At 45.5% G+C, this 27,672-nt stretch overlaps 1 protein-coding gene across 3 annotated transcripts in view; it reads left to right on the top strand.

The window, feature by feature from the left end:
- The first annotated feature begins 982 nt into the window (after nucleotides 1–982).
- Nucleotides 983–27,672, top strand: part of LOC120914988 (putative ciliary rootlet coiled-coil protein 2) — an 89,839-nt gene continuing 63,149 nt past the window's right edge. Inside the window, exons 1-4 of one of the 3 annotated variants that reach the window (XM_040325350.1) lie at nucleotides 983–1,124; nucleotides 9,811–9,899; nucleotides 24,353–24,551; nucleotides 25,239–25,366. In XM_040325350.1, the coding sequence (XP_040181284.1) occupies nucleotides 9,847–9,899; nucleotides 24,353–24,551; nucleotides 25,239–25,366 (380 nt within the window). In that variant the 5' untranslated portion in view covers nucleotides 983–1,124; nucleotides 9,811–9,846. The remainder of the gene's footprint in view (nucleotides 1,125–9,810; nucleotides 9,900–24,352; nucleotides 24,552–25,238; nucleotides 25,367–27,672) is intronic. The other 2 variants (XM_040325349.1, XM_040325348.1) reach the window with 2 other exon arrangements.

The following is a 27,672-nucleotide window of genomic DNA, read 5'->3' on the forward strand; positions in this document are numbered from 1 at the left end:
AGACCATTATTCACAAAGATCTGACGCCGTACGTTGCGCCGGCGTAGTGTAACTAGGCAGGCGTAAGCCCGCCTAATTTAAATGTGGAAGGTAGTGGGCGTGTTGTATACAAAGTAGCCGTGACCCCATGTACATTTTTTCACTAACGAACGGCGCATGCGCGCGCATGCTCAGAGTCACGTCGCATATACTCCCTAAGATACGTCGGCTCAATGCTTTCGACGTGAACGTAACCTACGCACAGCCCCATTCACGTACCACTTACGTAAAATTCGACGGCTGTTCCGACGTCCATACTTTAACATTGGCTGCACCTCATATAGCAGGGGTAACGTTACGCCGGACGTAAGCCTTACGTAAACGGCGTAGCGGGCACAAGTACGTTCGTGAATCGGTGTATCTAGGTCATTAACATATTCTATGCGTAAATCTACGGAAGCACCCCCCTAGCGGCCAGCGTAAATATGCACCCTAGATACGACGGCGTACTAACACTTACGTCGGTCGGAGGAAGCTAGAATTCAGGCGTATCTAGCTACCAGAATGGCACGCATAGATACGACGGCGCATCTTTCTACTTACGCGGCGTATCAATAGATACGCCGACGTAAGAGCTACGTGAATCTAGCTCCCAATGTTTTGCTTCTGCTCCTAAATACCAAAAGGGATTTTATGGTACAGTTGTCCAGTTGTGAAAAGCAAGGAAACAACTTTCTAGGGACAAATCTTTACAACCGGTGGCTGACCCTGGAAATATAAGACATTTGGTTATGGTGCCTGCACACAGCAGCAAAGCATCCAAAGAATGTGTTGCTATGGTAATTCCTTTATTCTTATTGACTCAGTTTCCATGTAAAAAAAAAAAAACATGTTGTCAGTAGGCAAATATTTACATCCTTGCTTCTGTAATCGCTCACCCTCTTCAGTGTTTAATTGTGCAAGATAAAAGCTGAGTTTTCTTTAATCTTCTCACGTAGGTGGGTGGGGCGTTTCTCCTAGAGACAGATTCTGTAAGACAGACAAACATAACATTGCACTTTATAATGCTTGTACTAGTGCAGTATAATATATGTGGGGGAAAGATCACAGAATTACTTTACTGCAGAACATAGAATTCCATCAAGGTGAGTTCATTTATTCCTTTTTATATCTTCAGTTTGCCTGCTATAGAGGAAGGTGCAAAGTCTTACCTGCTAGAACCAGAATTCTACAATTATTTTACATGCAAGATGTAAAACATTCCAAAAGTATATATTCATAACAACCATGACATCCTGCCAAGGAGCATGTCACAGATTAACATTAACATATTTGTCACAAGCCCTGTAATTCCAATAAGATACAGGTAGATGTTTCAAGAGTTTATGATTCCTGCACAAATATCAAATAAAACTGTTACTATTGGGATTTCTTCCTTCTGCTACTGTATCAAATCAATATTTGGTGTGCCCACCTGTTGCCTTAAACACATTAATAACATTTTTAACCACTTGAAGACCAAGCCTTTTCTGGCACTTTTTGTTTACAAGTTTAGGGCCTGATTCACACCTATGCAGATTGCAGTTTGCATATTCCAGGTGCATTTTGCATTTTTCAATACACGTTTTTGATACATTGAAGTCTATGGAACCAAAAAAACTGAAAAAAGTCCCTGGCCCTTTCCATAAAATGCACAGATGTGATGATGACCCATAGGAAGCCATGTTAAATGCACTGTAGTGTGTTTCTGCAAAACTGAAAATGCACAAAAAAAAGCATAGGTATGAACCAGGCCTAAATCAGTATTTTATTGGTGGAAAATTCCTAACACCCAAACATTATATATATATTTTTCGCACAGACCCTAGGGAACAAAATGGGTAGCGTTGCAGTTTTTTATGTCACATTTTAATTGCACAGTGTTTTTTTAAAACACTTTTAAATGAATTAAAGGAAAAAAAAACACAATATTTACCCCAATTTTTTTGTATAATATAAAAAGATGATGTTAAGCTGAGTAAATGGATACCGAAAATGACACATTTTAAAACTGTGCATGCTCGTGGAATGGCGACAAACTACAGTACTTAAAAACCTCCATAGGCATAGTTTTAAACACCTTTACAGGTTACCTGTTTAGAGCTATAGAAGAGATCTAGCGTTAGAATTATTGCTCTCACTCTAACGTTCGTGGCGATACCTCACATACGAACACTATTTACATATGAATGCCTGACCTACGTGTGCTTTCGCTTCTACTCGTGAGCACGGAGGGATAGGGGCGGTTTATTTTTTTCTTATTTATTATTTTTACATCAACCCTTTTTTTAAATCAATTGTATTCCTATTACAAGGAATGTAAACATGCACAAGCAATAGGGGGGAAAAAGACCCCACCCTAAAAAGTGGTTACCTAATGGGACTAATGTGGCATGTATTCAGACTAAGTAAAAGGTATTCAAGTTAATTTCAATTTAATCTCAACATATATGTGTATGTATCAAAAACCTCTCAAATCTCTTCTTTACCTTTTTAACCACTTAAGACCCAAACAAAATTGGCGTCCTTTTTCCCCCACAAATAGAGCTTTCTTTTGGTGGTATTTGATCACCTCTGCGATTTTTATTTTTTGCGCTATAAAAAAAAAACAGAGCGACAATTTTGAAAAAAAAACGATTTTTTACTTTTTTGCTATAATAAATATCCCCCAAAAATATATATATAAAAAAAATTTTTCCTCAGTTTAGGCCGTATTTTTCTACCTATTTTTGGTAAAAAAGCATTTATCGATTGGCAATAAGTGTTTATCGTTTGGTTTGCGCAAAATTTATAGCGTTTACAAAATAGGGGATAGTTTTATTGCATTTTTTTTTTTTTTTACTCCTAATGGCGGCGATCAGCGATTTTTTTCGTGACTAAGACATTATGCCGGACACTTCGGACAATTTTGACACATTTTTGGGACCATTGTCATTTTCACAGCAAAAAATGCATTTAAAATGCATTGGCCCAGATTCAAAAAGGTATTGCGCCCGCGCAACCATAGGTTGCGCGGCGCAATAGCTGTTTTTCTCCCGCGTAGCGAATGCCCCTGATTCAGGAACATCGCTACGCGGACTGCAGCCTAGGATATGACAGACATAAGCCTCCTTATGCCTTCATATCTCAGGCTGCATTCTTGCGTTGGCCGCTAGGGGGCGCGGCCATTGTGATCGGCGTATAGTATGCAAATTGCATACTACCACCGATTCACAAAAGTTGCGCGGGCCCTGCGCACGCAAGGTACGGAGTTTCCGTACGGCGACTTTAGCGCAAGGTTGCTCCTGCTAATAGCAGGGGCAGCCAATGCTAAAGTATAGCCGCCCTTCCCGCTCGTGAAATTTAAATTTCACGTCGTTTACGTAAGTGATTCGTGAATGGCGCTGGACGCCATTCACGTTCACTTAGAAGCAAATGACGTCCTTGCGACGTCATTTGCCGCAATGCACGTCGGGAAAGTTTCCCGACGGAGCATGCGCTGTTCGCTCGGCGCGGGAGCGCGCCTAATTTAAATGATTCCCGCCCCCGGCGGGATCATTTACATTAGGCGCCCTTACGCCGGGCTAATTAGCATAGCGCCCGCACAATTTACGGAGCTACTGCTCCGTGAATCGCGGGCAAATCGAAATATTTGCGTGGGCGCAGAGCAAAAATCGTTGCCCTTTGCCCACGCAAATATTGCGCGGATCTACCTGAATCTGGGCCATTGTTTATTGTGAAAATGACAGTTGTAGTTTGGGAGTTAACCACAAGGGGGCGCTGAAGGGGTTATGTGTTCCCTGAAGTGTGTTTACAACTGTAGGGGGGTGTGGCTGTAGGGAACACACAATCGATGACAGCGCCACAGTGAAGAACGGGGAAGCAGTGTTTACACGCGGCTCTCCCCGTTCTTCAGCTCCGGGGACCGATCGCGGGACTGTAGCGGCGATCGGGTCCGCGAGTCCCGCGGCCGAGGTCATGGAGCTTCGGACCGGGGCGCGCGCCTGCGACCCACCGCTGGGCTTTATACAATCACGTACAGGTGCCATTCTGCCGACGTATATCGTCGTTAGGCGGTCCTTAAGTGGTTAAAGCAAAATATGAAAAATAAATGTTTAATCTTTCGCTTTAAAACATTTTTTTTTTTACTTTTGCCCTGGACCAAAAGTGGCGTCATGACATTGTTTCGGTCCTCCAAGGCCAAAGAGGTGATCAAAGTGGATCTACTCTTTGATCGCCTGTGTGTCCAGCCAGTGGCACCGTCGGATTGTTTCTCGGGCGAGCCGGCAGAAACGGTAAGATACCAGGGAGATACCAGGGAGCTTCTGAAAGCATGCCAGCGGTTCATGAGCCGCTCAGAATACTTTCAAATAAAAGACTGAACAACAAAAAATACTGGGGTTATGGCTGATCCCAGTAAACCACTTGCAAACTGCAATGTATATATATACGTATTGCGGTCAACAGGTAGTTAAGGAACTCAGCAGGTAAATTGTTCCAAACATCAACATTCTTCCATGGATTTAGGCTGTCTCTGTTGCCTCAGAATCTTCATGTAATCCCAGACAGACTTAATGATGTTAAAATCGGGTCTCTGTGGAAGCTAGACCATCTATTCCATAACTTTTCAATGAACATAGGGCCTGATCCACAAAAACCCGGCGTAACTTAATTTTTCCCGTTTAAGTTACACCGCAGCAAAATCTCTACCCAAGTGCCCGATCCACAAAGCACTTACCTAGAAATTTTGAGCGGTGTAACTTAAATCCGTCCGGCGCAAGGCGTTCCTAATCTAATGGGGCGAGTCCCATTTTTAAATTAGGCGCGCTCCCGGACGTACTGCGCATGATCCCGACGTTATTTTCCCGACGTGCTTTGCGCGGTTTTACGTTGCGCTGGGTTTTGAGAATCGCGACGGGCGTAAAAAAGAGTTGCGGCGGGAAAAAAATGTTTTAAAAAAAAAATGACAGCGACGCGGGATAGAAGGGTATACTTTTACAAGGTGTAAACAGTTTACACCTTGTAAAAGCAGCCCTAATTTTGCGACGGCAAACTAATACTTACGGAGAAAAAACGAAGCGTGGATCTCCGTAAGTGCTAATTTGCATACCCGACGCTGGATTTCGACGAGAAATGCCCCCAGCGGCGGCTGCGGTACTGCATCCTAAGATCCGACAGTGTAAGTCCCTTACACATGTCGGATCTTCTGCCTATCTATGAGAAACTGATTCTGTGGATCAGTTCCATAGATAGAAACAGGGATACGACGGCGTATCAGTAGATATCTATGGAACTGATCCACAGAATCAGTTTCTCATAGATAGGCAGAAGATCCGACATGTGTAAGGGACTTACACTGTCGGATCTTAGGATGCAGTACCGCAGCCGCCGCTGGGGGCATTTCTCGTCGAAATCCAGCGTCGGGTATGCAAATTAGCACTTACGGAGATCCACGAAGCTTTTACGCTTCGTTTTTTCTCTGTAAGTATTAGTTTGCCGTCGCAAAATTAGGGCTGCTTTTACAAGGTGTAAACTGTTTACACCTTGTAAAAGTATACCCTTCTATCCCGCGTCGCTGTCATTTTTTTAAAAAAAATAAAAAAATTCCCGCCGCAACTCTTTTTTTTTTTTTACACCCGTCGCGATTCTCAAAACCCGGCGCAACGTAAAACTGCGCAAAGCACGTCGGGAAAATAACATCGGGAGCATGCGCAGTACGTCCGGCGCGGGAGCGCGCCTAATTTAAATGGGACTCGCCTCATTAGATTAGGAACGCCTTGCACCGGACGGATTTAAGTTACACCGCTCAAAATTTCTAGGTAAGTGCTTTGTGGATCGGGCACTTAGGTAGAGATTTTGCGGCGGTGTAACTTAAACGGGAAAAATTAAGTTACGCCGGATTTTTGTGGATCAGGCCCGTAGTTCTTTATGACTGGCTCTATATTTGGTGTAATTTCCTTGCTGCAAAATTAATGATGGATAAGTATTTGTACAAATCAGTATTGAAGAAAGCAATGATTCTGTCCAAATCTCCAAATTCCACAACAACTCTGCAGAAATGCAGCCCCAAACTTGCAAGGAATTTTCACAAGGCTTCACTGTTGCCTGCAGATACTCATACTTCACCACTCTTTGGGCCTTTGACAAACAAGCTTTCTTCTGTTGATGCCAAATATTTTAAATTTGCCTTAAGTCCAAAGCACCTGCTGCCATTTTTCTGCACAACAGGTTTTGTGTTTTCTTCATAGGCAAGTCAATTAGTCTTGTTTTTACATCAGAAGTAGTTTTTTTTTAGCAACAAGTCTTCCATAAGGACTATTTCTGCCCAGTCATTTCTGAACTGTAGATGAATTTCCCACTGCCAGATATGAGCTGATGGTGCCACTGGAAATCTTTCGATTGCCAAGGGCAGTCAGCGTGATATGTCTTTTATTTGCTGCACTAAACTTCCTTATCACAAACAACAATTTCCCAGCACACTTACCAGCTAGCTTGCAAAAAAACAACCAAATTGACCCTGTCTAACAACTGTGAGGGGTTGGTTAGCTCAGTGGTAGGTGTATTTTTCAGTGAAGTCTGTGCCAGTCCAAACTGTGTTTTAGGGGCCTGGTAACTAGGGTTGTCCCGATACCACTTTTTTAGGACTGAGTACAAGTACCGACACTTTTTTTTATGTACTCGCCGATACCGAATACCGATACTTTTTTTTAAATGTGTCCCCAAATGCAGCCATGTCCCCTGTATAACAGCCATGTCCCCCGTATAACAGCCATTGTCCCCTGTATAACAGCCAATGTCCCCTGTATAACAGCCAATGTCCCCTGTATAACAGCCATTGTCCCCTGTATAACAGCCAATGTCCCCTGTATAACAGCCAATGTCCCCTGTATAACAGCCATTGTCCCCTGTATAACAGCCAATGTCCCCTGTATAACAGCCAATGTCCCCTGTATAACAGCCATTGTCCCCTGTATAACAGCCATTGTCCCCTGTATAACAGCCATTGTCCCCTGTATAACAGCCATTGTCCCCTGTATATCCAGCCATTGTCCCCTGTATATCCAGCCATTGTCCCCTGTATATCCAGCCATTGTCCCCTGTATATCCCCTGGGACAACTTTGAGTCACCCGAGGAGAGTAGTAAGGAGGCGCGCATAGCGAGCTGCAGTGAACAGTGGCTGTGGCCAAATTGTGTTAACAGTGGAGAGGGTGGTGGACTTAAAGGGGCATGGTGTGCCCATAAAATATGATTAGATTAATAAAATAAATGTCACAGTTAAAATATGAACCTAGCTTATCTTAAAAGTGGACACAGTCAGTGGGGCAGTTAATGGTGTTAGTAGGGCAGTGGATGGTGTCAGTAGGGCAGTGGACGGTGGCAGTGGACGGTGTCAGTGGGGCAGTGGACGGTGTCAGTGGGGCAGTGGACGGTGTCAGTGGGGCAGTGGACGGTGTCAGTGGGGCAGTGGAGGGTGTCAGTGGGGCAGTGGAGGGTGTCAGTGGGGCAGTGGACGGTGTCAGTGGGGCAGTGGACGGTGTCAGTAGGGCAGTGGACGGTGTCAGTAGGGCAGTGGAGGGTGTCAGTGGGGCAGTGAACAATGTTAGTAGACCAGAGGACATTTAATTGCCAAAAAAATAAAAATAAAAGCAATCCACAGAAGAAAGAATATATTAGATAAAGATTACAGAGCTCTGGACAGTGAAGTGATTATGCCAGGATGGGACTGCAGGGAGAACTAGACTGTTCTTCAATCAGCAGCCATGTCCCTGGAAAGAGCAGCATGACAAGTCCCACCACTGGAGAGCTGTGGACTGATCTGCAGGAAGATAAAGACCCTCATATCTGCACTCACCCAGCTGTCGGTGACCCCTTATCTCGCACAGCAGGCTCTGTGTTTGTTCCTCCCGCTGTGCTGTCCAGACAGGTCACATGCTCGTCTTGCAGAGGGGAGAGGGGAAGAGCCCGAGGCTGTGTCTCTGCACGGAGAAGGCAGTGGTGTGTCTCTCCCCCTCACAGCACACAGTCACTCCAGCAATGTGTCCCCGCACACATTTACACAGCACCAGAAACTCGGGCAGACAGTGCAGGCAGGGAGAGAGACACCGGCTGCACGGAACCCTACACAGTAATATAGGAGACTCCTCAGCACTGTTTTCCGGGGCTCAGGCGGACTGATTCCTACTATTAATCACCGCGGCTGGGAACATTACAGACAGCGTTCGTTTGAACAGCTGTTTTTCCCGCTGCGCATAGACACTCCCCCTTGCTCGCGATTGGACAGATCCGTCCAAGGGGGAGTGTCTATGCGCGGCGGGGAAAACAGCTATTCAAACGAAAGCTGTCTGTAATGTTCCCCGCGCCGCGGTGATTAACGTTGTAGCGGCGGCGGCGGTTTCGGCGGCGGCGGGGGGGGAAGTATTCTATTTTAGTATCGGGGGTATTAGCGGGAGTACGAGTACTCCCGCTAATACTCGATATCGGTCCCGATACCGATACTGGTATCGGTATCGGGACAACCCTACTGGTAACCCAATTTTATTAAAACAGATACACAAACTTGCTCATGCGGGTGTTTTGGTTGCACACAACATAAACAGGTAACAAAACACCAAGCTACTTTGCTCTCTCTTCAGCAGTACCTCTGCTCTCAGTATTTGGTCCCTCAAACCAACTGCACTTCAATGCAAATATATTTAAAGGGGTTGTAAAGGTGAAAAAAAAATCCCTAAATAGCTTCCTTTACCTTAGTGCAGTCCTTCACTTGCCTCATCCTTCGATTTTGCTTTTAAATGTCCTTATTTCTTCTGAGAAATCCTCACTTCCTGTTCTTCTGTCTGTAACTACACACAGTAATGCAAGGCTTTCTCCCTGGTGTGGAGAAAGCCTCTTGAGGGGACGAGCAGGAGTGTCAGGATGCCTAATAACACACAGCTCCTTTCTCTATCTGCAAATTAGAGAGCATCCTGACCCTCCTGCTCGCCCCCTCCCCCTCAAGAGGCTATCTCCACACCAGGGAGAAAGCCTTGCATTACTGTGTGTAGTTACAGACAGAAGAACAGGAAGTGAGGATTTCTCAGAAGAAATAATGACATTTAAAAGCAAAATCGAAGGATGAGGTAAGTGAAGGAGGACAGCACTAAGGTAAAGGAAGCTATTTAGGGATTTTTTTTTTTTTTTTTACCTTTACAACCCCTTTAAGCCCGTCAAAGCTAGGGATGAGTCCGATGTTTGAGTCGAACATTGAGCCGAACAGCGAACAATATGGTCCTTCAGGCATTAGGGGGGCCAGACTGTTGCCATTGGGCATAGAAAATGTCCCGATCTCAGTGTGAAAAAACAATGCCCCATCTTTGATGTCATTGAGCCCCATCTTTGGTGTCATTGGGCCCCATTGTTGGTTTCATTGGGAGAAATTGGGCCCCATTGTTGGTGTCATTGGGCCCCATCATTGATGTCATTGGGAGGAATTTGGCCCCATTGTTGGCATCATTGGGAGAAATTGGATCCCTTCATTGGTTTCAGTGGGGGGAATTATTGCCCACTGTTGGTATCAGTGGATGAAAAAGTGCCCCAAAGGCTGGATGAAAGCAAGCAAAGGGCCACATCTGGCCCCCGAGCCACAGTTTGGAGACCACTGCTTTAAACTGTACATGTACTCACTGGCCATACAGATTTTTTACTAAAACACTATTAACCTCTATTTACTATTTCCTGTTGATTTATGCTTTCATACCTATTTAGGTCTAAATATATAGTCTTAATAATTACCGTAGTTCTATGTCATCAATACAAAATACATTTATATTTTATAGAATCTATATGATGATTGTGGTGGCATATTATCGACAATGGAAAACAGTTTTATGTATCATTTGGATGAAGCAGACAGTGGATGCCCAAGGTATAGTTCACTTGTATATTAAAAGATGTGACATGTGCTTTTTACAAGTGCATGTGAGTGGCAGGTTTTGAAGATCTATCCCTGTTTTTTGGGAATCTGACAAACTGGGGGTTTGGCAATGGGATGCTCAGTTTGTAAAGTTTGGGGTTAAGCATGGAACATTAAGGGGGGTGGGGGCTGTGAAGTCCAACAGAGAATGTCAGAGAGGACATGTACAGTACCATGAAAAAGTATTCATACCCACATTGAAATGTTCCACATTTTTTTATGTTACAACCAAAAATGTAAATGTATTTTATTGGGATTTTATGTGATAGATCGACCAACACAAACTGCCACATAATTGTGAATTGTGAAGTGGAAGGAAAATGATAAATGGTTTTCATTTTTTTTTTACAAATAAATATGTGAAAAGTATGGCATGCATTTATATTCAGACCCCTTTACTCTGATACCCCTAACTAAAATCTAGTGGGATCAATTGCCTTCAGAAGTCACCTTATTAGTAAATAGAGCCCACCTGTGTGTAATTTAATCTCAGCTGTTCTATGAAGCCCTCAGATGTTTGTTAGAGAACCTTAGTTAACAAACAGCTTTACATAGGTCAAGGAACACACACACCAGGGATAAAGTTGTGGAGAAGTTTAAAGCAGGGTTTGGTTATAAAAAAATACCCCAAGCTTTGAACATCTCATGGAGCACTGTTCAATCTATCATCCGAAAATGAAAAGAGTATGACACAACTGCAAACCCACCAAGACATGGCCGTCCACCTAAACTGACAGGCCGAGCAAGGAGAGCAATATGTGGAGAAGCAGACAAGAGGCCCATGGTAACTCTGGAGGAGATGCAGAGATCCACAGCTCAGGTGGGAGGATCTGTCCACAGGACAACTATTAGTTGTGCACTCCACAAATCTGCGCTTAATGGAAGAGTAGCAAGAAGAAAGCCTTAAGAAGTCCTGCTTTCAGTTTGCAAAAAGCTATGTCGTGGACACAGCAAACATGTGGAAGAAGGTGCTCTGGTCAGATAAGACCAAAATATAACTTTTTAAGCTAAAAGCAAAATGCTATCCCCACCGTAAAACATGGTGGTGGAAGCATGTTGTGGGGATGCTTTTCTTTAGCGGGACAGGGAAGCTGGTCAGGGTTGATGGGAAGATGGATGAGGCCAAATACAGGGCAATCTTAGAAGAAAACCTGTTAAGCCCTGTACACACGATCGGTTTGTCCGATGAAAACAGACCGATGGACTGTTTTCATCGGACAAACTGATCGTGTGTGGGTCCCATCGGTCTTTTTTCCATCTGTGAAAAAAAATAGAACATGTTTTAAATTTTTCCTATGGATAAAAAAATGATAGAAAAATCAGATCGTCTGTGTGGAACTCCATCTGAGAAAAATCCACGCATGCTCAGAATCAAGTCGACGCATGCTCGGAAGCATTGAACTTCATTTTTTCGGCTCGTCGTAGTGTTGTGCGTCACCGCGTTTTGGCACGGTCAAATTTTTGACTGATGGCATGTAGGCAAGACTGATTAAAGTCAGCTTCATCGGATATCCGATGAAAAAAATCCATCGGATTAGATTCCATCAGATATCCAATCGTGTGTACAGGGCTTTAGAGTCTGCAAAAGACTTGAGACTGGGGTGGAGGTTCACCTTCCTGCGGGACAACGACCCTAAACATACAGCCAGAGCCAGATCAAAGAATATATATGTGTTAGAATGGCTCAAAGTCCAGACCTAAATCCAATTTAGAATCTGTGGCAAGACTTGAAAATTGCTGTTCACAGATGCTCTCCATCAAATCTGACAGAGCTTGAGCTATTTTGCAAAGAATAATGGGCAAAAATGTCACTCTCTAGATGTGCAAAGCTGGTAGAGACATCCCCAAAACGACTTGCAGCTGTAATTGCAATGAAAGGTGGTTCTTCAAAGTATTGACTCAGGGGGGCTGAATACAAATGAAAGCAATAAAAACGGGTGCAACAAGTGTAAAATTAATGTCCATAATTAAGCATACGGTATATTATTAAATTAAAAAAGTTCAAATGAATGCAGATATGGGATTCGCAGTGTAAGGTGCTGTAATCCAAATCTACAGTATGTTCTCCAACCACCGTGCTTTCAAAAGTGCAACTTGCATACATAAAGTGCTTCACCCGATGTAACAATCAAATGCACTCACCGAATGTGTACGGCCATAAATGACCATCAGGCATGTACAGGGTTCTTTAACAGGATCCTCTCTCTTGCGGCCTCTCTCTGAACAGGATCAATCCCCAGTTTAATTCAACAGAAACTGCTCTCCATTAATGTCTGTATATTCCAAATACAGGTTCTCCAATGAGTGAGTGAGAAACTTATATAGTGCAACACATGCGAACTGAATCGCCATCTGGAAAGTTCAAAAGGCTCCACCACAATTAGCCACAAAAACGGAAATAGTGTGATACAGTCTTTTTATTAAGATTACTTACAGGGTAAAAACTTGGTGTAAACTGGCAGGTATACACGCAGCTTGAGGGGAGGCAGTGGTCGGGCTTGTCACTGAGAGCGATACAATCCACGGCATGCGTCTCAGCTGTTTCAATTGGAAAACATACAGCTCCAGTGTCAGACGTGCTGTGTCAATTTTCTATGCATTTCGCGATCCTTGCGTCATTAGGAAAATCTGAATACAAATGCAACCCAACTCTTTTCACATATTTATTTGTAAAAAAAATTTAAAGACCATTTATAATTTTCCTTCTACTTCACAATTATGTGTCACTTTGTGTTGGTCTATTACATAAAATGCCGATAAAATACATTTAAGTTTTTGGTTGTAACATGACAAAATGTGGAAAATGTCATGGGGTATGAATACTTTTTCATGGAACTGTATATGGTTGCCTTAGCAGGGGTCTCCACGCTTTTCAGTATGAGTGACACATCTTAAATTTTACACATTTTTGCAGGCTAAAAAAAAACCTGTTTTATAAATGAATGAATAACATTATTCAATAATTGCCAAATTTAATCGCGGCACATATACAGTATTATTGATTACTTGCTATTTGATTACTCTTGGGGTCACATGTATATAATATATTGTGTATAAGAGAAAGCCGTGCTAATTTTATTTTTTTTTTCACAAGAAAAATGTTTATTCAAATTTTTACAGTACAAGCGATGCATATACACAGTTAATCACAGATATCATATTGTATAGATTGTCATAAAATAGTCGGTTTGTTGATATTAACAGGAGAGAGGTGTTCAAAAGCTGTCATATGTCATTACAATGAGATACTGGTTTGGAAGCAATACATCCCAGCAAGGTTACTTAAGGAGGTCCAGGGGGAGGGGGGAAGGAGGAAAGAGGGGAGTAGGAGTGAAAGCGGGGGGGCGGGGGACCTCATCTAAGCAGTTGGATTTGCATAAAATAGGCAGCAAATAGCTTTCAGGAGATCATAATAGTGGTCCATTATCGTGGATCATCATTGTCACCTGCTAACACAGAGTTCAATACTGAGCACCATGAGGACACCGTGGGAGGTGTAGCATCCTTCCAGTGGAGAAATATCTCTCTACAGGCAGAAACTTAGGAATAATTTAGTGTATTTGCCCCGTATACTAGCGTTAAAGACATTTAACAACAACAATTTAGGGTTAGTTCCCAGATCCAGGGAGGTAATCTGGTCAAGGCTGCCAACTATTCCTGACAGGACCAGACCATGTGGAATAAAGAAGGCGGCCCTCAGGTCACATCTGGGACAGGCCACTGGGGTGCTAGGATTAATAATTGTCAACCGTTTCAGGGGGTAGTAGGCTCTGTGGAGGAATTTGACCTGAATAAATCTGTCTCTAGCCGAGATCATATTGGTAACAACAGAGGATACACATGTTTCCCATTCGTCCTCTAACAGATCAGGAATGTCCATCTTCCATTTGTCCAGGGTTTTTTCAAATTTCTTTGTGGGGGCTATAGACAAATGGAAATACAGGGAGGTAAGGGGTTTTGTCCTGGCAGTAAGTAAACCCCACAGAGTCTGATTCCAGTGTGAGAAGTGTCATGAACTATTTCCTATAAGCATGGCGAAGCTGTTAATATCGGAACAGCATCCATCTCGGTAGTGAGTAGGCATCCTTGAGATCGGAGAAAGATCTCAGCTTACCTCCCATAACAATGTGTTTTAGTTTCACTATTCCTCTTCTCTCCCAGATCTGCAGATCTGGAACAGTATTCATATGTGGTAGATTAGGGTTACCCCAGAGGGAGACGTGAGGGGAGAATGTTCCAGGGGAGCCCTGTGCCAAGTCCTAGCCCTGTGCCATATCGTGATTGTTGTACGCATCAAGTCCGTGATGCCAGGGTGTGATCTCGTCTCCTGAACACCATGTTACTAAGAGAGGAGTATGACCCCATTATGGCTGCTCCCAGAGTCACTGCTGGGTTGGGAGAACCACCATCTAACCGTCACCAGGACAGCCGCCCAGAAGTAGACCTGGAAATCTGGTAGGAACAAGCCCCCCTGGGTGATGGGGAGGTAAAGGGTGAAGATGGCAAGTCATGGGGGCCTCCCGTTCCAGATAAAGGAGGAAATTATACTTTTTAGCAAACAATGAGGCAGGGGAAATCAAGGCGAGTTACGAAAGAAGTAAAGAAATTTAGGCAAGTATACCATCTTAATCAAGTTTACCCAGCCTACCGTTGAAAGGGGAAGAGCCCTCCAGGCCGTACATTTCTGCAAAAAGTTTTTGAGTAGTGGTTGGAGATTTAGCTCATAGTATGAGGATAGCGGAGTCCCAACCCTTACTCCTAGGTATTTATATTGTTGGTGGATGATGACCCGCTAGGTGTAGCGAGAAGAGGAGTGATTTACCCCAATTGACCTTGATGCCTGAAAATGAGCCGAAGACATCTACTATTTGAAGCGCATGTGGAAGGGAGGAAACAACCCTGAGGAAGAGAAGGGTGTCAACGGCATACAGGGATATTTTATCCGTAATCATTCCTACCTCAATTCCCTCTACTGAGGGGGCAGATCTGATGCGGGCCACCATGGGTTCCATGGCTAGCACAAAAACAGACCACGGGAAAGTGGGCAACCCTATCTGGTGCCCCTGGAAAGGGAGAAAGTCGATGACATCGAATTGTTTATGCGTATATGGGCTGTGGGACAGCATCTGAATCCTTCCGATAACTCGGGGGCCAAACCCAAATTTGGGTAGGAAGGCCCAGAGGTAGCGCCACCCAACCAAGTCAAAAGCCTTTTCGGCGTCTAAGGAGGCTACAACCTCCGGACCGTTCCTCATTTGCCCTGGAGAGATGGGTGAGGAGGCGTCGTATATTAATATCAGTTCCCCTGCCTGGCATAAATTCGGACTGGTCTGCATGCACCAGTACTATGATCACAGTGTTCAGTTTGGCATCCACATTGAGGCGAGAAATTGGTCGGTACGAGGAACACTGTTCAGGGGCCTAACCAGGTTTTAGAATGACGACAATAATCGCCTCAGACATTGTTGGGGGGAGAGAGTTCTCCTCCATGGCCTTTTGGAGCAACAGTTTAAATTAAGGGAGTGATTCTTCCACATATGTTTTAAAGAATTTGGCAGGGATGCCATCTGGGCCTGGTGTTTTGCTATCTTGCAGGGAGGCCACCGCCTGCTGAAGCTCCTCTAGCGTGATAGGGCCATCTAATGCTTCCCTGTACGTGGATGTCAGGCAAGGGAGCTTCATCTCCTCAAGGTATGCTGTTAGCTCCACATCCATGCATACCATCCGGGGGGCTATAGAGCTCTTGATAAAAAGATGTAAATCTGTCATTGATAGCGGTGGGGTCGGTCAAAGCCATCTCATCTGAGTCGCATATAGCCAAGATAGTCACCGAAGAGGAGCTTTTCCTTGCTAGCCATGCCAACATACTTGTGAAAAATTCTGAATGAACAAAATAGTAGCGCTATGTGTTTGTATATTGATTGGCGCAGTGGGCTGGAAGAAGGTTGAAGGGCGCATATCATTTCCTTTTTTCCCTTTTTGTTTATTACATGCCAACATACTACCCGTCTTCTCCACATGCTCAAATATTCTTTGGGACTGATGCAGGAATTTAGTTTTAGTGGCCAATGTTTGGAGCAGGAGAAAATCCTTCAATGCTGCCTGAAAGTCTGAGTATACCCTGGGGGTCCTGGTCGTGGAGTACTCCACTTTGAGTGCCCCCACTTTTTCCTCAACTCTCAGGGTGTCCTCCCTCAGATCCCTCTGGGTCCTATGGATGTATGATTGCAGGCTGCCTCTAATGAAGGCCTTAAATGAGTCCTAGGATGTGGTCAAGGGTACAGAGTGTTCTAGGTCCCGCCAATAATGTATCGCCTCAGATCTATATGGCTCCGAAAACATTAAGTCTGACAACCAAAACCTGGACAGTCTCCACAGACTCTCCCCCGGTGCATTGGAAACACACAGCTTCAAGGCTAGCGTGATCAGATATGCCACGGGGGAGAATAGAGATGTCCCGGACTCTGGAGAGGACAGACCCCCCAGCATAGGCAAGGTCTATACGTGAGAGGGTTTTGTGTGTGGCTGAGTGACATGTATAGGCACGCTGAGAAGGGTTATGCCACCTCCACACATCAGTCAGGTTGGAGGCCTCTGCCCAAGAGAGCAGCTCTGAAGATGAGCCCGCTCCGGGTGAAAGTCTGTCCACCCCAGAGTCCGGAACTAGGTTGAAGTCCCTCAGTATCATCACATTATCTGTGGCTAAGGTGTCAATTTTAGAGAAAAGCTGATTAAGTATTCTCATGAAGGCTAGGATTGGGGGGCAGGTACAGTCCCACCACCAGCAGCTCCAACCTGTCCACTATGGCATGTAACATTACGTAGCGGCCGGATCTAATTCCAGTGCCAGCAGTCTAAACGGTAGGGATTTGTGTATAAGGCTGCTGACCTGTCATGATCTGTGTCATGACTCTGGTCACCTGCTGGTGGCACTGTTCTCTTCAGTAACAGGGGTGCAGTTCTGGTGGCCTCCAGCAGGTGTCGCTCAATACAGATTTGCACAGGTATTTAAGCCCGCCCTAAACTGGAGTTCAGGGCTTCAGTATTTGCTTGTCAGCCTGTTCCCTGCCTGACCTGTTGCCCATCTGTTCCTGCTTCGCTCCCTGCCCTGGATCCTGTCGCTTATTGACCCCGGCTTGTATTTTGGACTTCGCTGCTCTCTCCTATCCTTGACCCCTGGCTTGGACCTCGGACTTGCTTATGCCTTATCCCTTGCATTACCTGCTTAGTGGTTTTTGGTTGCTGTGTCACGCTTGCTTCCATTGATTGTTTTTCACGTGTGCTTTAACTTAATAAACATATATATATTTTTCACTATGTTGGTGCCTGTTTCCATTAGTGCAGCCCATTGACCTGTACTCAGTACTCGGATGCCTGCGTGGGCATCCCCTGACATAATACTGAAGCCATATAAACAGGTCGGCTGCACTTGGGAAATTGGCTCTGGGCATTTGGTTTTATAAAAATGCATCTAGAAGAGATTGTGTACCTGTCACTCTTGGCAACAGATGACAGAGATTTCTGCTATCAGGAATTAAGTGAATACACTAGTGAGCAGTTGTTGGAATGTATCCGTATGGCTCATGTTTTTATTGATCATGGCAGTGTTTTGTTTGATGATGTGCAGCCATTGATTCGGATCTGCACAGAGTTGGCTCAGTCTGATGCTGCTACTGGGCGTGACGATTACACACCTCCTTTTAGTGCAGCTCAGGTAGAGTCTTTGGTGTGGCTGTTGGAGGATGATTCAGCCTTCTTTCATGAGCAGTACTCAGCTTGTCCTCAACAGGTGCTTGCAGCATGCATTAATTCTGTGCAGTCTCTGGTCAGACAAGCCAGGTGCAAATCTGATTTTGTACAGCCATTATTACAAGCCTGGTCCAGTTTGTTGTACTCAGCCCCTGCCAGCTTCCAACCATCCATTTCTAGTTACCAACCTGCTGGGATGTCTTTTTCTTTACCCCCAATTCCCACTTTTGCTGAACAATACACCCTGCTAACAACAAAGTACCAGTCCCCTGTTTCCTCCTGCTGCACTTACCCTGCCTTTAACCCTTCTGCTGCTTCTCAACTGCCTCCGTTTGTTCCACCAAAATCCTCTTCACCCCTACCAGCCGTATCCATTACCTCCAACCCTATACCCATATACAAACCCCCAGTGGTGAAACCAAAGAAGAAGAAGAAAACGTTTTTTCCAACCCACTCGATCCTGCCACTAACCCAATCTGCATCCACTTCAGCCAACCTGCTTCAGTCTGTTCCAGTGCCATCTGTTCAGCCTGTTCCAGTGCCATCTGTTCAGCTTGTTCCAGTGCCGTCTGTCCAGCCTGTTCCAGTGCCATCTGTTCAGCTTGTTCCAGTGCCATCTGTTCAGCCTGTTGTGCCAGTTGCCCAGCCTGACGTGCCAGTTGCCCAGCCTGACGTGCCAGTTGCCAAGTTTGTTGTGCCAGTTGCCCAGCCTGACGTGCCAGTTGCCCAGCCTGACGTGCCAGTTGCCCAGCCTGACGTGCCAGTTGCCCAGTTTGTTGTGCCAGTTGCCCAGCCTGACGTGCCAGTTGCCCAGCCGGAGGTGTTCCTGTCTGCTGCCCAGCCGGAGGTGTTCCAGTCTGCTGCCCAGCCGGAGGTGTTCCTGTCTGCTGCCCAGCCGAAGGTGTTCCTGTCTGCTGCCCAGCCGGAGGTGTTCCTGTCTGCTGCCCAGCCGGAGGTGTTCCTGTCTGCTGCCCAGCCGGAGGTGTTCCTGTCTGCTGCCCAGCCGGAGTTGTTCCTGTCTGCTGCCCAGCCGGAGGTGTTCCTGTTTTCTGCCCAGCCGGAGGTGTTCCTGTTTTCTGCCCAGCCGGAGGTGTTCCTATTTTCTGCCCAGCCGGAGGTGTTCCTGTCTGTTGCCCAGCCGGAGGTGTTCCTGTCTGTTGCCCAGCCGGAGGTGTTCCTGTCTGCTGCCCAGCCGGAGGTGTTCCTGTCTGCTGCCCAGCCGGAGGTGTTCCTGTCTGCTGCCCAGCCGGAGGTGTTCCTGTCTGCTGCCCAGCCGGAGGTGTTCCTGTCTGCTGCCCAGCCGGAGGTGTTCCTGTCTTCTGCCCAGCCGGAGTTGTTCCTGTCTTCTGCCCAGCCGGAGTTGTTCCTGTCTTCTGCCCAGCCGGAGTTGTTCCTGTCTTCTGCCCAGCCGGAGTTGTTCCTGTCTTCTGCCCAGCCGGAGTTGTTCCTGTCTTCTGCCCAGCCGGAGTTGTTCCTGTCTGCTGCCCAGCCGGAGGTGTTCCTGTCTGCTGCCCAGCCGGAGGTGTTCCTGTCTGCTGCCCAGACGGAGGGGTTCCTGTCTACTGCCCAGCCTGATTTGCCACCGTCTGCTGATCTGCCACCATCTGCGGCCCAGTCTGGCGGCCTGGTTCCTGTTGTCCGCCCCGACGTCCTGGGTACGGGCTCCCAGCCTGACGTGCCTGACTTTCAGTTCGATGTGTCACTTTCCCAGCCTAATGACCCTAAATTCGCTGCCTGGCCTGTTTCCACCTCTAGATACCAACTTCCAGACCCTGGTGGTGGTAGGATGCAGGTTCCGTTTCCGGACTCGGGGGGCTGGTCTCCCAATGGGTTAAAGGGCTGGGACCGAAGGACTATTTGGGACTCTTCTGCATCCACATGCACTACCAGGGCAAGGGCAGAATGGGGTGTCCAGAGGCCACCCCTTGGGGGGGGGGAACTGTCATGATCTGTGTCATGACTCTGGTCACCTGCTGGTGGCACTGTTCTCTTCAGTAACAGGGGTGCAGTTCTGGTGGCCTCCAGCAGGTGTCGCTCAATACAGATTTGCACAGGTATTTAAGCCCGCCCTAAACTGGAGTTCAGGGCTTCAGTATTTGCTTGTCAGCCTGTTCCCTGCCTGACCTGTTGCCCATCTGTTCCTGCTTCGCTCCCTGCCCTGGATCCTGTCGCTTATTGACCCCGGCTTGTATTTTGGACTTCGCTGCTCTCTCCTATCCTTGACCCCTGGCTTGGACCTCGGACTTGCTTATGCCTTATCCCTTGCATTACCTGCTTAGTGGTTTTTGGTTGCTGTGTCACGCTTGCTTCCATTGATTGTTTTTCACGTGTGCTTTAACTTAATAAACATATATATATTTTTCACTATGTTGGTGCCTGTTTCCATTAGTGCAGCCCATTGACCTGTACTCAGTACTCGGATGCCTGCGTGGGCATCCCCTGACATGACCCCTCTGGAGTAATTAGTATATGTGGAGTGGTATTGAGGTCCCATCCCAGGTCTCCTAAGACTCAAAAGTTTACTGCCCGTCAGGTGAGTCTCCTGCAGTATGCAAATTTTGGGGCAGTATGTTTCAGCCATATGCGTCTAGTATCACATTTTCAAACCAGAATCCATCTACCAGGGTTAGATGCAGGACCACTGCACAGGTCAGGACATGGCATCTCAAATACCTAATGACATACAGTACATGAAGACATCCCTTGTGAGAAAACAGTAAAAAAACAAGTTATACAAAACATTACCACCCAACCCATCCACCCCGCCAACCCCAGCCCCAACCTTGGGGAGGCTTAGGATCCCAACTCAGAACCAAGGTGAACACGTCCGTAATGGTGAAACGCGCACGGAATGGCATCCACAGTTCAGCAGTTAGATAATGCACATTTGGTCTCTTGCTGGAGACCGGATCAGATATGTGGGTGCAGTCTCCCGGCAGCTGCCGGGGGCAGAAACTTGAACGGTAACGTTGCATGAGCTGTCAAAGTTGCCGGCCTTGACCAAGGGAGAGGGAAGGAGGGGAGGATATAGCAAAGGATTGGCAGTCATGTGACCCTCCAATCGAGGTGCCCCATCCACCCATGGGAAGAACTAGGGAGCAATGGCCCCCAGACCCCTACAGTCCATGAGGTAAAGTGTTAGTTGACATATGGGGACCTCCAGGGTTTAGGAGGTATGCATAGGCCAGTGTACAATATATAGGAGGCACGTCTATAAGGCAGCAAACGGCCATAGCTCATGTCAAAAACACCCCCCCCCCCGCAATAGTGATACTTATCTGCGAGGTAACGCATTGATCCACATGGAGGCCTCCTCTGGAGCAGAGGCGGCTCTTAAATTAGGTGGACGCCTAAGGCCTCACGCTCACAGGGGCCTCGTGTTTGCCTAACTTACCCAATGCATTACCCCAGTTTTGAGGGACAGGGGACCTTAACGTTGGTGTGCTCAGGCAGCGTTAAGAGCCCTGACTCAGGAGCGGGGCCGCCAGCGTCCCTAACAACCAGTGAATATCGGTGACACCACCCCTTGTGACGTCAATGACACAGCATGCCCTCAGTCAATGATGTCACAAGGGGGCGGGTTCAGCAGGTGACATCTCCGGGTGGCCCCTGCCCCTTAGGTATTAAAGAGCAGGATCTGGAGGCCACCTTGTTAAAGGGGGCGTTTCCAGATTCCGATAAGCCCCCTGCCTGCAGACCCCCACAATCACCGGCCAGGGTTGTGGGTAAGAGGCTCTCGTCCTTGAATTATTTTTCCCATAATGGGGGTGAGTGGGGCCCCATGTCAAGTTTTGCCTAAGGCCTCACAAAGCCTAAAACCACCTCTGCTCGGGAGATGTAAAGAATCTAACCGATTCGCCGTCTTCCACCTGCAATCTATCCGTCGTAGGATTTGCTTTGCTTCTGAGTTTCCAGTGAGTAATCTGGGAAGATCAGTTTGGCGTTTTCAAATCGAAGTTCACCTTGGGATCTCGCTTCCTTCATTACCGTATCACGATCACGGAAGTGAAGCAGCTTGAAGATGAAAGTGCGGGGTGGCGCTCCCTGTGGCCCACTGGTCGAGGGCATGCAATGGGCTCTTTCCACAGTAAAAATGGGGAAAAACGTGCTGAGGGAAGTAACGCTTATTGCGATTTTTTTTTACCAAAAATAGGTAGAAAAATACGTATCGGCCTAAACTGAGGAAAAAAAAAAGTTTTTTATATGTTTTTGGGGGATATTTATTTTAGCATAAAGTAAAAAATATTGCATTTTTTTCAAAATTGTGGCTCTATTTTTGTTAATAGCGCAAAAAATAAAAACCGCAGGTGATCCAATACCACCAAAAGAAAGCTCTATTTGTGGGAAAAAAAGGACGCCAATTTTGTTTGGGAGCCATGTCGCACGACCGCGCAATTGTCAGTTAAAGCGGCGCAGTGCCGAATCGCAAAAAGGGGCAAGGTCATTAACCTGCATAATGGTTAATAGCGCAGTTTTTTACCTTTATATAATATATTGTAGTTTTATTTCATTTTTATTTCATTTGTAAATGTTCAACCCTAAAAAAAAAAACTTAATGCCAGGGTCAGTGTTTAACTTCTTCTTTTTTTATATATATATATATATATATATATATACTGTATTTATCGGCGTATAACACGCCCCTTAACTTTAGGAGGGAAGTTTCAAGAAGAAAACTTTCCACAGCCCCCTGCGTATAACACGCAGGCACAGTTTACCATCTATTTTCAGGGTAAAAAAGTGAGTGTTATACGCCAATAAATACAGTATATATATATATATATTTGAGAGGCAATTTTCCCTGCACTGGTTTGTGACTGACCATAACAACATTGGGGGAATTCAATAAATCTCAAGAACTGCAGTGCAGCGCTTCTTAAATTATAAAACACATATGTGTACAAACTTCCCAATATTAGGACCACCACGGACACCACCACAGTTTGTGAACAGTTGGGGCTTACCAGGTTCCAATGACCCTCATTAAGGAAAGACCAAACAGTGCTTGTTTAGTACTCCACAGAACCTCCGATCTGCTTCTGGAGTCTCGTCAGGCATTTACACCAGTGTGGCACATCAGGGGCACATCAGATATTGTGATTGCAAAAAAAATAAAAAAAATGATGCCCGGAACCCTGCTTTAAAGCGGGGGTTCACCCTGTTAAAAAAAAAAAAAAATGTTTTTTTTTATTAGACCATTACATTCGGCATCGTAGCGCGAGCTACGGTATGCCGGTCTTACATTTTTTATCCCCGTACTCACTGTGCTATGGCTCATTGAAGATTCCGGGGAATGGGCGTTCCTATGGTGAGAGAAGGTGATTGACGGCCGGCCCTGGCTCGTCACGCTTCTCCGGAAATAGCCGAAATAGGCTTGGCTATTCACGGCGCCTGCGCATAGCCTGTGCGCAGGCGCCGTGAAGAACCGAGACCTACTCCGGCTGTCTTCGGGGAGCGTGACGTGCCAGAGCCGGCCGTCAATCATCCTCCCTCTCCATAGGCACGCCCATTCCCCGCGGGAGTCGGATTCTTCAATGAGCGATAGCACAGTGCGTATGGGGATTAAAAATTTAAGACCGGCATACCGTAGCTCGCGCTACGATGCCGAATGTAATGGTCTAATGATGTGAAGGAGGGTGAACCACCGCTTTAAGCATTGTTGTATCCACGGATTTACACTATGGAGGGTATGGTTTTCTTCCTTTATGGTATCATTTGTGCCTCATTGCATACTGAATTGCCGGACACACTGTGGTATAATTGCCTGATGAGACCCCCAGAAGCAGATTGGAGGTTCTGTGGAGTACTAAACAAGCACTGTTTTACCTTTCCTTAGTAAGGGTCATTGGAATCTGATAAGCCCCCACTCTTCACGCAGTGGTAGTGGTAGTTTGCATTGTGGTCCTAGTATTAAGAATTTTTGAGGCTTTTTTTGGGGATTTACTTTTTTTCCATGATGTACAGGAAAGATTACAATTTCCTGCTCTGCATTGGGACTTTTATACATTTTTTGTACTATACACAGCTTATGCATTGTTCATTATTTGCACATACTGTGTTTTATAACGTCATAAGCACTGCACTACTGTTCTTGAATTTATGTATGCCCTGTAGTAGGTAAGGTATTGTGCTAGCTGCTTTGAACTATTACAATTCCTTTGGCTCTTAGCGCTTTTTTTTAATTCAATAAAGCTGCTGCGCTATTGCCTCTTGTTAATGTAGTATGTCAAATTCTTTAAGCATTTTTACCACTTTTGGTTCTGACTGCAGCTCGTGCACCAAATTCAGGTAGTCCTAAAATGCGTCACTTTTACATTGTAATTGCATTGAATGCACCTAATGTAAAAGTGGAGCTATTTGGAAAAACAGTCTCTTGTACATTCTAAAAGTGGTGCAGCGTGAGCCAAATTCAAGTACAAATTCTAGACAGGTACATGGATTCGGCATTATCGCCACCACTTTTAAAATGCGAGACAAAATCGCAAAATCTGCCTATGCCAGTCTTCATGAATTCCAGGGATTGTCTTGCTCTTGTAACTGGATTTTCCAGTTATGTTCGCAGTGTACATTATTACGAATCTATGCAAACTGACTCTGTCATTAGATGAAGCTGGCCTTTAAATACCCTCAACTGGTGTTTCTTGTCATTTCCAAAGTTGTTCTTCAAGTCCAAGATATTTTGAGGATGAATTAAAAAATGAGTTTGCTTGGTCAGAGAACAGGAGGTTTGCTCTTCACCAGAGCCTAAGGAACGCTCGCCATGCCTTACAGCATCAGAATGACTGCTTACAACAGCAACAAAATGACAAAGCCAACAGCGATGTGACACTTGAACAATTGTTACGGAGACAAGAGGTAAATTTCAACAATGGCATATTTGTAAAATAGACTGTGCACATATAAGTCACAGTTTTAACATAAATGATCTAACCATACCACGATTAGAAAGAAAAGTTGAATATAATCTTACGTGATACATGTTCCATGTTATGTTTTCATATGTCATTTTTGTTTTGTGCTTTTTGTTTAACCCATTTCTGCTGCCTCCTCTCGACCCTTTTGGATCTTCTAAATGAAGACGGGCATTTTGGTCATGTGATCACTGTGATTGGCTGTCATAGCGGTCACATGATCGGAAAGCTCCCGATTGCAAGAATGCATCGGGAAGTTTCCGATCCCCACCAGTGACTGTGCTGGTAGCGCACATGGCACGCGCTCTGAGCACAGAAGTGTCTTTACATAGGGCCTTATATATACAGCCTTTCAGTCTTAAGGCCACCCACCAAGAAGCTGTATATATTCCCCACATTTGCAGGAATAGGTTAATCAAATCAATGAATTGAACAGCACAGGATATAGCATATTTACATTTGTTTTTTGCCCCATTTGCACACAACAAATGTACATAAACTTTCACTGGGCAAATGGCTGAGCAAACTCTTTCTAAATCAACCACTGTTAAGAATGCGCTATGCTTTTCTTTTATATCAGTTTGCACAAATGGAAAAAACTACAGCAGAAACTAGCATTTATTTTTTTCAGATTTTGGAATCAAGATTTTCTTATTTGAGAAACAACAATTTCAGCCCAGGGTTTGTCAGTCGAAATATAACGGGAACTAAAGAAAACCAGTGTATTCATTTCTTACCAGCTATCACTGATTCCAGCAGGTATGTACAAAGAGATCATAATATCACATTAGATGCAAATAAATGATACTGTACCTTAGTCAAAACATATTTATGGCGTTTTTATTGTAGGTTAAGAAGCATTGGCCTAGGCTAGTGGACTGACGCTTATATTACATTTATATCACTTTTCTTTGACAAAAAATCAATATCTAACATGTGCTTTCATGATCTCCTCCATTAATACTTTGGTACATTATTATGATTACAATTATTATTTATTACTAATAATATTATTAATTATTATTATATTAATGCAATTAATATAGGATACTTCACAAAAATATTCTAGCTTGCTAAAATATTATAATGTCTTGTCTGGATTTTGCTGCAATATTAATTTTATTTACCAAGTAATTACACAAAATCGCACTCAAAACAACTGCACTAACTGTTAAAAAAGGTGTAAAAATTGTACAGTTCTATGTCCCTAAAATATGTTCTTAGGTTGCCATTAACTACACACTTTGTGACGATGGGGTAGATACAATTAGATCGGATTGTGAGATGCGCTACGCCACTGTAACTTACATTAGGCCGGTTCGAATCCCCAAAGAATTTGCGCCATAAGTTACGGCGGCGTAGTGTATCTCAAGCAGCGTAACGGCGTGGAATTCAAATCGGCGATTAGGGGGCGTGTTTCATTTAAATGAAGCGCGTCCCCGCGCCGAATGAACTGCGCATGCGCCGTCCCTAAATTTCCCGCCGTGCTTTGCGCTAAATGACGTCGCAAGGACGTCATTTTTTTTAACATAGACGTGACTTAAGTACATTCCGATTCACGGACGACTTACGCAAAAAAAAAAATTCAAATTAAACGCGGGAACGACGGCCATACTTAACATGGCAAATCTAACTATACGCAACAAAATACCAGCTTTAACTATACGCCGGGAAAAGCCGACTACAGACGATGTAAAAAAATGCGCCGGCCGCTTGTACGTTCGTGGATCGTCGGAAATAGCTAATTTGCATACCCGACGCGGAAAACGACGTGAACGCCACCCAGCGGACGCCGAAGTATTGCATCTTAAATCCGAAGGTGTACAAAGACGTACACCTGTCGGATCTAACCCAGAAGTCGTCGTATCTTGTTTTGAGGATTCAAAACAACGATACGACGCTGGAAATTTGAAAGTACGACAGCGTATCAGTAGATACACCGGCGTACTCGCTCTGTGGATCTACCCCTATGTGTTTATCTGTGCTTTGTGGTCTCAGATAAGCATGGATTCAACCATACAGGTCATTTGACTGCCAGCACCAAAGATAGCACATGTATTTCGGGAACATGTAGAAAACTGTTAAAGCTTTCTGTTTTTTTTATCTCTATCTATGTCTTGCCGGAGACATAGCAGGGTGCGAAAATATCCTTTAGACCAGCCTTTCTCAACCTTTTAACCACAGAGGAACTCTTTATATAATTCCCAGGGAACCCCTGCTAAGATGAATTGATCAGGGTCATTGGGAAAATGTCCCTTACATTGGTGGACAGTGAGAAGAATACACCACTTACAGTGGTGGTATGTTTTTTTTTCGGCACGAGAGAGGGAGGAGTCTAGAGATGGCGCGGTCAGTGTGGAGGAGTAGCTAGACGGGATGCCTGCTCTCCAGCCCTGCTCCGAACTGATGCCGATATGAGCGTGAGCTGGATCCCCCGCTCCCTCCACTGAAGAGTCCCCCCCCCCTCCCTCCCTCCTCCCCCCCACCGGATTGTAGCTCCCGGCCGGTCGGCCGAAACGGACTTGCACGGGTCTCCCCGAACTGCTAACCTGGCGGGTGGGCTGTTGCGTGGGTTAGGCGGCTCCCCTGGTTTCCCTGGCTTGCAGGCTGGCTGGCGGTGCGGCGGTGCTGCATTGTGTCGGCCGGTGCTGCGTCTCCCTGGTCTGCCTGGTCTGCCTGGTTCTCTGGAGCGGGCGGGTGGATGAGCTGCGGAGGTGTGCCGAGCGGCTTCGGGAGGGGGCCTGGGGGGAGGGGGCGTCACGCAGTATCAGGTGGCCCAGTGGCTCCATAGCTTGCAGCCCAGCGAAGTGAGGCACTGGCCCCATCATTAAAGCCAAAGCCAAAGCCATAATAGTAGGTACAGAAATAACCTGGAACTCACTGCAGCAGCTCGTAAGCTCTTCTTAGTCAGACAACTATTGGACTGGTGAGTACATTCTATGAGCACACTTCATCCATCAAAGTGGTGAGTACAAATGTACAAATGTCCTTTTAAGAAATATGAACTAAGAAAAAGAAATATACGAATTGGATACCTCTTTCTGAGGAGATTGACAAATGGATGG

The sequence above is a fragment of the Rana temporaria genome, chromosome 1 (assembly GCF_905171775.1).
Source record: "Rana temporaria chromosome 1, aRanTem1.1, whole genome shotgun sequence".
Lineage (NCBI taxonomy): Eukaryota > Metazoa > Chordata > Amphibia > Anura > Ranidae > Rana > Rana temporaria.